Source organism: Schistocerca gregaria, chromosome 2, assembly GCF_023897955.1.
Source record: "Schistocerca gregaria isolate iqSchGreg1 chromosome 2, iqSchGreg1.2, whole genome shotgun sequence".
Classification (NCBI taxonomy): Eukaryota; Metazoa; Arthropoda; class Insecta; order Orthoptera; family Acrididae; genus Schistocerca; species Schistocerca gregaria.
This window is the reverse complement of record NC_064921.1, coordinates 33,198,670-33,213,638: the sequence shown is the minus strand read 5'-3', so window position 1 is coordinate 33,213,638 and position 14,969 is coordinate 33,198,670. Positions and strand designations below refer to the sequence as shown.

Below are 14,969 nucleotides of genomic sequence, written 5' to 3'. Positions count from 1 at the left end.
ATAAATGTGCATATATCTACTACCGTTTATAACACAATAAGGTGTTAACATCACGTCTGTCTTTCACACAGAAGAAAATGCAGAGTGACTGCCAACATGCAGTACCAGATTTAAGTTTGACTACTTAACATATTGCAGCTGAATCAAAGTGTTCAATGAATTATGAAGTGAAAAGACAATAGATTTACAACCATAACCATTGCAAGGATTTGTGGAGCAGTTTTCAACATTGCAGTGCATATACTGTGCTATGCAGCCACAGTAGTTCAAGACAAGTATAAGTGAGTATCACAAAAAGCAATGTTGCAGTTTTGCCTAGCATTGATGTGCAGAAAGTTTTTTGAAGGTAATAGCTGCATTTGTGTTTTTGAAATAGCATACAATAATTTAGCGCTAACTATGTTATATCTCTACCTAGCATATTCTTTGAGTGGTGACTGAAAGTTAGAGTTTTGGACAGTCAAGACATCGGTATGGGGGAGAATCTTAAGATGCCATCATGTGGCATGTTCAAGCAGTGACTAGAAATGCATGGTGCAATCATGTTCCATTATTCCAAAAAATCTTCATACAACTTGATCTCCGGCAAAGAAACTAGAACATTAATGTGCTATATTATGTGTACAGCTCTTTGAGCTAAACTAAAATAAGTCTTCTCTGCATGCGATTCCTCTCATTATCTACCACAACAGTAACATACTCTTCTGGAAAATTGTCATTTTCATAAAACATCACTACCTCTTGTTTCACAGTTTCAGGTTAACATCTTCCGACCACTTCTGCACTCTGGATAAACAGTTACCCCACTTATGATCTTTGACATTTTCGCTACACGTACTACGTGCTCTGTGGCACCATTAGTAGCAGATACTCTGGCAATGCTCTAAGAAGGTGGAGTAAGTGTTAAAACTTGAATCTGTTGGCTGTAGTTGAACTTCTCCATTTCTATGTGAGGAGCTCCACTACATTGGAAAAATGTTCTGCACTGTTCACATGGACACCCAACTAAGTGCAGGGTGGTTATATGTTTGTTTCTTCACAGAGGATCAAATCATGTGAAGGTTTTCTGAAATACAGGTACAGTACAGTGAGAACAGTTGCAGGAACACAGCTGCACCATGTATTTCTAGTCACTGCTATTAACACCATCGTAATTAAGAGACTTTCAACAGATTCAAATGGAACTACTGTTGCTATGGCATCTCATGAAAACACTTTGTTGGAGCAGCTGCAAGTAGGGCAGTATCACATGAATTTAAAGATGTAGAGGTCAACTATGTGTCTCCTATTGAATCACAATTCCTTGCATGGCACCATGGGAAACGTACTGTTTCAGTCCTCTTCTCCAATGTTAAATGGAAGGTGGGTGTCCCATCATCACAAAGTCACAGTGCACGGTTGTATAAACTCGACAGTAAGTGCTACAAGATCGCATCTCTTACATTTAAGTGAACTTATTTTGTTTTTGTATCAAGATGTTAGGGGAAACAATGTTATATGGAACATGGAAGAGTTTTAAAAATACAGTTTCCTTGTTTCTATTTGAACTTGTCTATGAAGCTGTTGCTTACAAAAATTTTCTGACTTAATTTTTATGTCTATGTATACTGATACATCTGTAAACATTTATTAATGTTCCGTTATTGCTTGCATTTTTTCTTTTATTTTACTGAAGCTGTCTTTTTAATCTCCAGTAACATAAAAAGGATATAACACCACATTTGTTCACCCAAGATGTCTCTTGTACTTCTTTACACTTAAAAAGACATTTAACAGTGAAGGACAAGATACACATTACAAAAAATGATTAATAACTGTTTTCAGTTCTTACCTGTTTACAGTTTACAGTTCTAACCTACTGGTCAACCACAATTTTTTTTTATCATCTTCACATAACACTAGGACTAAAGACTTACAGTGCTGAAGCTGAGGTCTGTGTTGTTTTCCTGTACACAATTCCGGTTTTTTTTTTTTTTGTTTTTAAATTACAGCCCATGAAAAAGTGCATTATTAAACATTTCTCATAAAAAAACTAAATGATCCATCCTATTTCTTATAAATTATATCAACCTAGTGACCTATGTACTACATGGGTAAGAGAGTTGAAATCTGTAGGTCAACCCATTACCAAGTAATAGATCTCTGAAAATAGAGAAATTGGTGCCTGGCTAATAATTGGTTACACACCCTTGAGCCTTCAAACCTGAATTTATCAAAAATGGTTGCAGTTAGGACAGTGCTATTTGCCAGTTTTACTACAAAGACATATAGGTATCCATGTACCACATATGGCAAAATTCTGAATTCATCATCTATCACCACCAGTGAGATACAAGGAATGACCCTGATGAATAAACAACTGGACACATGAGAATGAATATTATCATCAGATTAAGAACATAAAGCCACCCAAACTCAAATACTGGGAATTCACTTCACCTGTGTCATGTAGTAGTTGATCCTCTGCATGTCCTGGTCCCGCACCAGCTGCAGTGGCTGCTCCTCCTCCACCGCTTCCCTGAGTATTCTCAGTTGTTCGTCAGGATGGACAGGCACCTCTGCCTGCCGCAGAGTCAGTATTCTAAAACACACGACTCTGTTGACAACTACATGCGTAGCACTCTCGTTTGTGATACTGTCTTTACGAGACTGTGTGATTTTTGTTAGTGATACTTATGCAACAAAAATCATTTATCAGGCAATCAAGAAAGCAAATCAACAATTGAAAATACTAAGCTCAGAGTTAAGGGCCGTCATCAGGGCTGACACACAAATCACATGCGCAGTGTAAATTTCTTTGGATAAATCCATCTGACTGCTGCATGTAAGCACTTCAGATAGTTTTATTATCTCATTCCTCTGGTTCGTGGTGACACAATCCATTTGGAGTCATATTATTAATGTCATGTTACTTTTTCACCTATAGGTCAATTAGTTTGGTTGACTGACTTGTTATATATGTTGGAAACAATAAATTCATATTACTGCAAACAATGGAAACTTTCTTAAGACTAACATGGTGCCTGTTAATGCTAGTGGATCAGCAGCCATTTCAGAAACAAGGAATTATAAGTTTAAAAGGAATAAAATGAACAACTGTGAATGTTGAGAGGTCAGCTTTCTAATTTTAGTTCATAATTTCACAATCATACTGTTATAACACATTCAACTGACCGACAAGGACTACAAATTTCACATTCATTTGGCATAAAACAAGTTGACATACAGATTTAAAAAGTAAAGATTGGGCATAAAACAGTGCTGGTGGCGGGAAAATGCAGAGGAGTGTGGACTGTGGAGACAAAGGGTTAGCACAGGATTAGGAAAGGTAGAACTGGAGTGGGGTGAAACAAGTGCCTCTGTACAGGGAAACTTAAGGGACATGTGATATGGGACATGTGACATGGGGGGATCACAAGGCAGAAAAAAAGGGACAACAGTACTGAGAGAAGAATACAAAGCACAAGAAAACAGTGAGAAATATGCAAGGGTCCTAAAAGTGAGCTGGGTTGGAGCAGAAGAGAAAATAAACAAAACAGGGTTGCGAGGGCCTGCTGTATAGACTGGGTGTCAAAATGGAGATGGAAGAATGGAGGGAGGCACCACATGATGCATCAGCATTGTCAGCACTACTTTTTCTCTTACCGAACACTAAGCCACTTGTCAAATGTCATTTACGAAGTGAAGAATGGTGCTCCTGGATCAATTAGACAAAAGCTCAGAGATATTGTCCGTGTCCTTTGCACTAAGCCATATCACAGTCTCAAGTAGCAGATCATTAACATGGGTTTCATGTACGAGGAATGTGAAGACCCGAAGACTGGAATGCCTTGAGAGTAGTAACTCTACTTGAGTGTTGCAGTAACCTTTAAGAAGTGACAATGTGGCCAGGTTGTGAAGATTAACCACACTGTATCCCACTGACAACCACACTGTATCCCACTGACAGGTCCAAGAAGCTACAGTCCACTCTAAAGCAATGCCACATATTATGCACTGTCTGCCACTTTTTAATCCTCACAGTTGCCGGCTGGAAGTGTGCGAGTTGGTTCCAATTCCAACCTCCTGCTATTATTTGTCATGTAACATTTGCAATTCAGTTTATTTTCAGTTCTTTGATTCACTTATTTATGGAATATTCCAAATTGACAGAATATTCAGAGCATCTATAAACAGGAGCTCTCTCTGATGAGATAGGCAGTTCAGCTGTCTGCACTTGCAGTGCTAATTCTTGCTGTGACCCTGCTGTACTCAATTCCATATTTTATGTAAAAATATTGATGATTTTGAGTTTACGTTCTATTGCTAATGATTTTGAGTTTACATTCTGTTGCTCTGGAACATTGGAGGTCGTTATTTTTCTGTGGAATCTTTCTATTTTCGTCTGAAATACCGTGAGTCGCATTTTACACATTATTCAGTCTCCCTCACACATATGTACAAATACCTTCCAGCAACAGCAATTATGTAACTGTATTCTCGAGCTTGAGTGTCGAACATTCAAGGCATACAGCACAAAGGAAAATTATCAACATGTTTAATATGCTATTATAACATAGAAAGTGATTTTCACATTTCACTCATTATTTATATTAAACGTCAATTAAAAATCAACTCTAAAATAAGTTTGTGGTTTTCTTCTTACATTCCTATAATAATATCCTTACATCCGTTCTAATAACTGAATAAAAATGACCCCTATTTTTGCAAAGAAAACTTGGAAAATTGTCTGCAGAAAGGGTTAATTTACATCACATGTCCACTTAGGAAGTAATTGAATACTGTGCAGACTAGTCCCTGTGAGTCTTCATATTATTACCCTAAGAAACTCTTAAGGTTTCATAATTTACTATTAATTAACAGTCTAAAATCAAATATATTTAGTTTTGTATGAACACTAACTCTGTCTGTCGATGCAGTTCGTCATCTCGCTTACTCCAATTTTGTACAGCAGCTTGTTGTAAAATTACACGGTAATCTTTCTTTGGTCTTTTCTTCTTAGCTGGAGCATTACTGGCTTGTATCAATGCCTGAAAGAGAAAAAAAGATGACTTTGTATCTTCCATAACAAATATTAGTCAGAAATTGTACACATGCTTGAAATATATGTGGTGAAGTCAACATAATTTCATTTTTTATTTAAGCACATACCTATGATATTTTTAACTCCATATACAATGATAAACATTTAGTATTTCATGAACACAAATACAACTCTATCTGTAGAACCACTAACAATCTATCCACTTAAATTAAGTTAAAACAGTCATCCATCATTGTCATTTACCATAATTGTCTAAAAAACTGCATATTCTTCTATCTATTACAAGTAGCAATCAACACTAACCTCTAGACTGATTGTGCCAGGAGCTTCAACAATAGCTTTGGACATCTTATTCACCCGTGCTATTTTAGGGGGATACATCAATCTGCCATGCTCATCAAGGGGAAGTTGGTGAAGTAATTTCCGCCGAGGACGTAAACACTGGATCCTAAGCTTCCTTGCTGAAGGGGTATAACAACTTCCAATTGACTCACTTGGTGTAAAATATTCATAGCATCCCTAAAATAGAAGACACATGATTTACTGTGTACAACATTACTACTAAAACACACAGAAAAAATAAATGCATTGAATTTTGCAGAGCAAAATATTTATCCATGTATGCGGAAAATACATGATCATACCAACAGGTTTCACTGAGTGCTGATTTAGTCAAGAATGCAGCTTGATAGCATCCTACTGGTACATTCTAAAAATTAATTTGAGAACTTAAAAGGCGACAGAGTATGGAGCTGAGTAATGATTAATAGATATGTAAAATGAGTGTAAAACAAAACAACATAAACAATGATTACAAGTACAATGACAAAGTATTCCATATAAATCGACTGTAGGTAAAGGAAATGATGTACTCATACCAGTACTTTGTAAGGCAGCAGAGAAGTAAACATCATTGGAAATAACATGAAATTAAAATCAGTGGATCGAAATAAACTTGGATTTGCTAGTGTCATCCAAAAATAGCATTAATCTATAAAATTACCACTCAAAGGGCAATGATTGCATTTCTTTAAAAAATTTGTTCGGAATTTTTTCATTAGTAGCCCAAATGACAAAACATTGCCCAATGTGGTCACATAGGTGGTACTCAATTAGAGAACAAGTTATGATATTGCTCAATAGGGAGGGGTTTGTGGATAGCAAAATGGGTCATGATAACAGCACATTCCATAGTTAATTTGTTTAGAAAAGGCAGGCTGCTTGAATTCATCCAAGTCACTTACACCTGTAACCCCCTCCCACTTTCATCCAAAAGCAAATTATGCCCTCGTAATACTATAATAACTGCACCTGGAATTCTATACACAATCAACTCTTAAAATATGTATGTATTGATGTAGAATCAAATGGCCAAACATTCTCAACTAAAGGAAAAACATGGAATATCAGAATTTCATCTTTTGTCTGGATTCATTTTATTTTATTTTAAAACAATATACAACAACCAGTTTTTTTTTATTTTCTCCATTAACCTGGGTATCTTTGCTTGTTGAGGTGCTGAATCTAGTTGGGGAGAATATATGGATTTGAGAGGGTTTCAAATCCATCTGCCACCAACTCAAGGTGAGAAACCCGTAGTGGCAATTGTACTGAACAGATTAATCAAACATGAAAAAATTAACCCAGTTTTATAATGAGCAGATAACTGTAGTGGAGCTCTGTATTCCAGGTTACACATGGTGTTCAATTAATATTTACTAGAAATAGTATGGACAGCTACCTCCAATAACTAAAGTGGATTGTTAAGAACTTTAGTTGGCAGTGAGTAACAGTTGATAATCAGTAATAGTCACCAGGGACAAAAAATGTGAAGCCCTTCTTGTGGCATAGTGATACTCAAGATTCACACGAGGCAGAGCTGGAGGATACAATAATATCATTCCAAATAGAGGTATTGTATGAACTAAGTAACGTCCCTACATATAGCGAAAGAACTAGTAACACAAACAAGCCGAAACACTTTTGTCCAGAACCAATTATGTTTGAGTCTTTACAATCCATACAACGTACAAAAATGGCAGTGTGTGTGTGTGTGTGTGCGTGTGCGTGTGCGTGTGCGTGTGTGTGCGTGTGTGCGTGTGTGCGTGTGTGTGTGTGTTCTCCATATTCTCTCCTAAGCCAGTGGAGCGATTTCAACCATACTCCATACACATATGCCGTACTGTCAGGCAACAATCGGTGTGGGGGTAAGAATCATCTACCTATCAAAGGGGTGGGGTGGGAATGAAACTGAAGAATACTCTGCAACAAGTGGATTCCCATACTTGACTCGCCCAGTATTTAAGAAACACTTATTGACATGAAACAAACATTACACATAATTTCAAACTTTGACAACAAAATTTCTCAGTAACAGCTCCTATTTTTCCACTTTTCGAGCAGTAAAAGTACCATGTGAGGCAGAATTTGTGACACATTTTACAGATAGTATGCACATCTATCACTGAATGTAAGTGCAAAATTATAATTTTATTTATTTATTTATTTTCTATCCACATAACAAAAAGTTTTCGGACATTGTCAGGAAAATTTAGATTACATTACACATATACAGTAAAATATTTACTTTCCTTCATAACAACATATGGATCAGACTCATCTGTACACATTATTTTTCAAAAGGGCACTACAAGTAAATTCCTCTATAGTGTAACACAACTTAGCTTATATTTATAATAGTACAGTACACATAATACAGTGTATAATTACATTCTTTCATACCACTGATAGATCGGAGAGATTGTCTATGTACACTGTTTTCCAAGATGGCACTACAACTTAAGTCCTCTACAGAGAAACAACACTTCTCTATTAATAATTGCTTCAATCTACTCTTTAGCATATTTAGATTTACTTTCTTGAGTTCACAGGGTAGTGCATTGTAGAAAATTGCTCCCATTCTGTGTGGACTGTGGTCTGTTGCCTTTTTATTGCCACTGTTGACATGTAATTCAGCACATATGAGATCACAAAGAATGAGAAGCATGAAAAACTGCAACATCATCTAACTACATTCAGTTTCGCAAACGGTATCCACATATGCCTCTGAATATTACTCCAATATCACTGTATGACACACAGCTCAGGAGATATGACATCAAACAGTGAAATGTGTGAAAAACTGACGGATTGTGCACGATGTTTAAGAGTATTACCTTTTTGCTACTAACTTCATTCACAACACATTTTTCAGTTGGTGGTGACAGAGGCTGCTTTAATGTACCTACAAAATCATATCATTGTATGACACATAGTTCAGGAGATATGAAGTCAAACACTGAGCAAAAGGCCAGACACTGTGTGTACGTGTGTGGACACACAGGTATAGATAAATACCTGGGCAACATCAGGTTTCTCCACTGGTACAACCTATGAAACAGTCATCAACATCATTTTCCTTTCAAGGAACAGTATGGGAGAAATTGTAGGCATGTGATGCGAACAAAAAGCACATTGAAGAAAACAGCCACAACACTCCTTGTTGTCACACAATTACGCTTATGTAGTTACACATACACTATTGCCTAAGATTTAACTTTATTTGTTTGCAACATATAATCGGTGGTTGCGGTTATGTAAATTTCCTTCCAAGTGGAAGAAGCCGGAAGACATGATCATTAATAAATGTCCAGACAAAGACCCTGCCAATCTGACGTAATGTTCTAGGGCAGCAAACAATTAGTTGTGACATGTCCTGTCAGGCCGGTGGGCTTGCTACATTTTTCCTTCATTCTTCAACCTCTTCACATTATATTAAGATGACTATGTCATATGCCATGCAGAATCATTCTCTTATAATCCAGGCTACAGAACAGCTGAGAATTTTTGGAATTGCTGCACATACTGTTTTCACTATAATAAATGCTACAAGATGGCGGCAACTATAGATGTACATGTTCTGCTAAACTAAATTACAGTGATGTAGTTAAAAAGATCATTTGTGTGAAGTGCAAAGATGAACTTAAAATGTATAGTGAACGTATGTCAAGTTTGCAATCAGTAATATTAGGATTAAGAAGAGAAAATTACAGCCTAATGCATGAAAATATGGAGCTTAGGTCGAAACAAAGCATGGGTGTACTGCCGAAAGTTCGTAACTATAAGTCGATGGAATGGAAGACAGTGAACAGCAAATGTAAGGCACAAGGTGAAAAAATGTCACCTACAGTGAGTAAACCAAGTTTTGAGTGTGAAAACAATTTTAATACCCTTTATTCCAAAAACTGTAGTGAAGTGCCTGGATCGAAATATGAGGTAAATTCAAGTGTGTCTATGGAAAACATTACAAAAAGTAATCTTCACAGCAAAAAAAGTTAAAACTCATGCATAACAGTTAGATTTGCCCTACGTGTGCCTCAGCTCTTACCAGAAACCAACAGTGATAAATGTGAAAGTGTGAAATGTGGCGAAAACAAATTTTGTAAACTATGCAGTGGAGAAACAAACAAAAATATGGTAAAAAATACGATCGTCAAACCACCGAAAAAAAGGTACAACGTTCTCTTATTAACAGACAGCCATGTCTGAAATTTGGCGAGTCTTTTACTGGACAATTACAAAGATATCCAAGCAATAGGAATAGTGAAACCAGGTGCAAGTACGAAGTCTGACACTGATTTCGACCTGCAGGGAAACAAGAAAGAAGAGAATGAATATGTAGTGTGTATAGCTGGTGCCAATAACATTGCAAGAAATGAAGAACGAAATTGCCTAGCAAGCCTGTAAAACTTCCTAGGGGCAAATAAATCACGAAACACCATTATTACAACGCTGCATCACAGGTATGATCTCATGTACAATTCGTGTGTGAATAAGTTGATTCAAAAAACAAACATTAAAATGAAACAAATGTGTGCTCGTTTTGGCAAATGTAAAATATTAGATATAGGCAAACTGAGAAGAAGCCTACATACCACACATTGTATGCACCTAAATTTTGAAGGCAGAAAATTCTTGTGTGACAAAATGTGGGAAATTATCAAAGAAGAAGATGATTTAAACAGAATTCTCAGTCACAAAGTAGACAATGATTTTTTTTTATTTATTTACTTTTTTTTTTTTTTTTTTAGAGGAAAGAATAATAAATTAACCCTTGCATATCAGAATGTCCAGTATGTAACTAATAAAACACAGCAGCTGAGTGTTTACCTAAATGAAACTAAGCCACACCTCTTCCTAGCGAGTGAATTGGGATGCAAGGAAGAGGAAGCATATGGTTACAGGCTAAAAAATTACAAACTTATAAACTTGTACTGCAGAAAGACACACAAAAGTGGTGGGGTAGGCATTTATAGTAGAAATGATGTAAAATATGAAAAAGTTAAATGGATAGATGATCTGAGTACTGAAATGGTATTTGAGGTTGCAGCAGTAAACCTGAAGTATGGAAACAACAGCCTTATTATAGCAGAACTGTATAACTATATAGGACATCTGGAACTAACACAGAAGAGTTTCTAAATTACCTAGAGCAGGGCTTCCCAACGTGTGGTCCACGGACCCCTTAGGGGTCCGACGGCTCTTTCTAGGGGGTCCGCGGCCACCTTTCACCAAATCGTGTAAAATAATGAGTAAAATTATTGAATAAAGATGTGAAAATAAAATTCATCACTGTTTTAAAAAAAAAAAAAAAAAAAAAAAAAAAAGAAAAAAGAAAAAAGAAACGTGCACTTTTACTTCAGGTCGTATTCCCAAGCAGCCTTTGCGGTTCCTAAGTGAGAACGCATACACAGTTTAGTGCCGGAGAATGGGGCTTCTCTGATTGACTGTTTTGCAACAATATGGGGGTCGTTCGTGCGTGGGCTCATGGCGGTAGATGAGATGAAACCTTTTACGCATGCGCATGGCGAGCTTTGTCAACCAATCACAGCGTTCACTGGGGCATATGCAGCCCCAGGCATAATTAAATGTTAAACTTGCTCTGTCAACGCACTATCTATTTCATATGTTGATTTTTGACCACTTTATTGATTCTAACATGAATCGGTGACTGAAGTCAGGATCATTGAAGAATGGTGCAGTTTCTCCATTGTCTTCACAACGAGGAAGTTTCCAGTTGAAATGAATGAGGAGGGAGGACAAACAAAGGAAGAACAATCACAAGAGGCTCCACAGCCAGATTTATTATTTGAAAACGCTGCAAGTACTCCATTGGTTGCAATATCCTGTGGAAGTGGAATAACCAAGTAGCGTAAGTACAAGGAAAGCTATTTAGAAATGGGCTTTATGGAGACAAAGTAGGGTAAAGCTCAGTGTGTAATTAGTCCTTCCGAACAGAGGAAGAGTGCTATACTAGCTGCTTCACAGTATTGCATGAAAACTCATGCAAAAACAATTAATTAAAATTCATTAAAAGCTTCTTTCTTGGTTAGTTAGTGAGTGAGTGGCAAAAACAATCAAAGCTCATATCACTGCAGGAAATCTCATAAAGCCGTGAGTTAATGATATCGTTTTTTGCATGGTAGACGAAAAGGCAGTAAAGCCTGTATCTTCGGTGCCATTATCAAACAATACTGTCAAGAGACACATTGTTGACATGCCTCAGGATGTGAAAGACACTCTTCTTCCTCGCATCCAACACAATTCATTTTCTCTGCAGATAGATGAATCCACTGATGTTGCAGGATTAGCAATTTTATTGGCTTTTGTCCGTTATGAACATTCTGCATGTTTTGAGGAGGATCTCTTATTGTGCAGACCACTACCTGCCAACACAACAGGTGCTAAAATATTCCGCATATTGGATGATTTTTTAAGGACTAACAAAGTTTCATGGTCTATTTGCATAGATGTATGCACAGATGGTGCAAAAGCTATGACGGGTCCTACAGTCGGAGCAATAACGAAAATAAAAGAAAATGGCAAGAATTGCAGCAGTAGTCATTGTGCTCTCCACAGACACACTCTAGCTACGAAACTAATGCCTGTTTCATTCAAGAAAGTTTCAGACAAATCCATTCAAATTATTAACTATATAAAATCAAAGCCGTTGAAGTCAAGACTTTTCACAACACTGTGTGAAGATATGGGAAGCCTTCATTGTTCCCTCCTTCTCCACACAGAAGTGAGGTGGCTCTCACATGGGAATGCACTCTCTCAGTTGTACGAATTAAGATTAGAAGTCTTAGCTTTTCTTTTGGAGCATAGCACCAAATTAGCAGACCTTATTAATGACAAAAATTGGCAGTGTATACTTGCCTATTTGTCAGATATTTTCTCCAAAATGAAAGAAATGAATATTTCACTCAAAGAGCAAAGAGAAACAAAGGTCATTGCTATTGACAAAGTTCAAGCATTATAGAGGAAAATCAATTCTTGGGCAGAGAGTGTTGAGGAGGGGGAGGTCGAGTGTTTTCCTCTTCTCAAGGAGTTTTTGAAAAACAAAACATTGGCGCTTGGGATGTATTTGTTTCATCAAATCCTGGAACATCTCAGAAGTTTGATGTCATTGCTGGAGCATTATTTCCGAACAGCTGAAGATGAGAAGCTGCAGAAACACGAATGGGTGGTCAATCTATTCACTGTATCCGAAAAGCCGAACATTCTATCATCATCAAATAAATATGAGTTGTTGATAGAAAGTTTTGACATTGACAGTTACTCACACTTTTGGATCCGTTTGGATAACAATAAATACTACCCCATGTTGAAAAGGCAAAATGTGTACTTCTTCCGTTTGCCATAACATACGTGTGAATCTGGGTTCTTGATCTATGCTGCCCACAAAACTAAGTACCGAAGCTGTCTAGATGCGAAACCAGACATCCGTTGCAGTTGTCAAGAATTGAACCCAACTTTTCAAAATTGTGTCAGCAGAACCACCCTCAACTATCACATTAGGATTCCATTATTATTTCTACAGACTCATCTATAGTAAAGAAGAAAGCATTTTTCTTCGTAGATGCTCAGTGAACGTACCTGAACTATAACTCTGTAGGAATTTTGTTTCTGCCTTATTTCATTTACAAAATAATTATTTGATTGAATTTGGTTGGCATTATGAAAATTAAAATGATTTCTAAAGGTAATTTCTTTTTTTATAATATATTCCATCCTCTCAGTTAAAAATATGGCCTACCTATACTTCAATTACAATTACTTGCTATTACTCTGACACTATATTGTGGCAACTGGCTGCAAGCGTAAACAAATGAGGACTTTTCACGTGCCACCTTGTAAAAGATAAACCTCCTCTGCCAGAATTGTTTCCTTTGAGAAAAAAAGTCTTATGTTCTGTGAAATGCTTTGTCTTCTTATATAGAAGTAAGAGAGTCTGTTTGTTTGTTTTCCTAATTTGTTTACAGTCCAGGCTGACTACCACGATATAGTGTCCAAGTAGAAGTTGAAGTTGTCAGCTGTGGCTAAACTGTTGCCATGCCACCTGCCAGTTCCCAGCTACCAACTGACAGTACACTGTTGCAAAGCCATCTGTTAGCTGCCGGCTATGGACAGACAGCTGCCGTTCAGTAGATACGCAAAGACGTAAAAATAACTAGACTTTCTAAGCTGTTTATATAGCTACGAAAATCGATTGTGGAAATGGAAAACGGCTTTATAAAAGCAGATTTCCAGAATCGATTTTGGGGTGTTTACCTGACCAACCAAAAGCGGAACTGGGACTTACGAAATCCGGTTTAGGAAACGCATGTAAACTGGGTGGATGTATTCCCACACATTGCACAACAGATGTCACAATAGTCCTTTAAAGGCAACTCCTTGGCCTCTTTTTTTTCGTGATGTGTTTGTATCCCGAATCATGGGTCTGTCTCTTTTCTTAACAGCTGTGCAGAATGGCTGCTCAGTCTAAGACACCATGTCGTTGTGGATTGCGCCGCGGCTCCCGCCGGAGGTTCGAGTCCTCCATTGGGCGTGTGTGTGTGTGTGTGTGTGTGTGTGTGTGTGTGTTGTCCTTAGTGGAAGGCGGAAGTTAGACTTAATTTAATAGTGTGTAAGACTAGGGACTGATGACCTCAGCAGTTAAGTCCCATACTTCACATACAGTTCAACATTTTTCTTCGGATTTCACGAATCACCACACACACACATACACACGGCTGTTACAAAATATGCATGCTCCTTCCACAACAGTAGCCAAACAGCGGAAGTGAACAGACTACAGATGGCAGCTTGTCAACAGCGAACAGTTTGGAAGTTATGTTGATTGCTCTTGGGGGAAGGCAGCTCCAACGTGTGAAATGTCAATTACCAAGTAATTTTAATCAGGCTATAGTGTGTTGAACAAAGGGAGTAAATCCACTAGTAAGTGTATGGATACAGTGGGAATTCAAATTGGTTAGTTAATTTCAAGTTGTTTTCATTCATCTCTAAACCAAAGACCATTGATACTTGGGGGGGGGGGCGGGGGTAGGGGGGGGGGGAGGGGGGGGGGGCACTTGCATTAAGAAGCTCTCAGTTCCCATAGGTTTCGCTCTGAAATTTAAAGTTAGTGTGCTCTTGACTGACTAGGGGTCTGCCATGGATTTTCGACTGAAGAAGGGGTCCGCCAGCTGAAAAGGTTGGGAAGCCCTGGCCTAGAGGACTTGCTGGAGAGGACAGCAATGTATAAAAAAACACTTGTTGCTTGTTGGAGACATCAACATAGACTCATTAAATAATAGTCTTAACTGTTTGCGCTATATGGATGCATTGCAGTGTTGCAACTTTAAACAAATGAACTCAGAACCTACAAGAGTCACTGCAAATACGAAGACATGTATTGGCCATGTTCTCACAAATGTAGGAAAAAAGAAAGTAAATGAAAACACCTTAAAAAACAACAGTTGTGATCACGGAGCCCTTACTATGGAAATTGATATAGGGAACATAGATGTAACAGAAAGTGATACAGTTATATATAAAAGAAAATTTAATTATTCTAAACTTAAGATGGCACTAGGGAATGAAA

The 14,969-nt window shown here is 37.5% G+C and overlaps 1 protein-coding gene across 1 annotated transcript in view; it reads right to left on the bottom strand.

The window, feature by feature from the left end:
* Positions 1 to 14,969, bottom strand: part of LOC126336262 (dynein axonemal heavy chain 3) — a 1,127,841-nt gene that overhangs the window by 1,072,637 nt on the left and 40,235 nt on the right. Inside the window, exons 3-5 of the mRNA XM_049999758.1 lie at positions 5,348 to 5,563; positions 4,903 to 5,030; positions 2,440 to 2,581 (exon numbers count right to left, since the gene is read on the bottom strand). Coding sequence (XP_049855715.1) covers positions 2,440 to 2,581; positions 4,903 to 5,030; positions 5,348 to 5,563 — 486 coding nt within the window. The remainder of the gene's footprint in view (positions 1 to 2,439; positions 2,582 to 4,902; positions 5,031 to 5,347; positions 5,564 to 14,969) is intronic.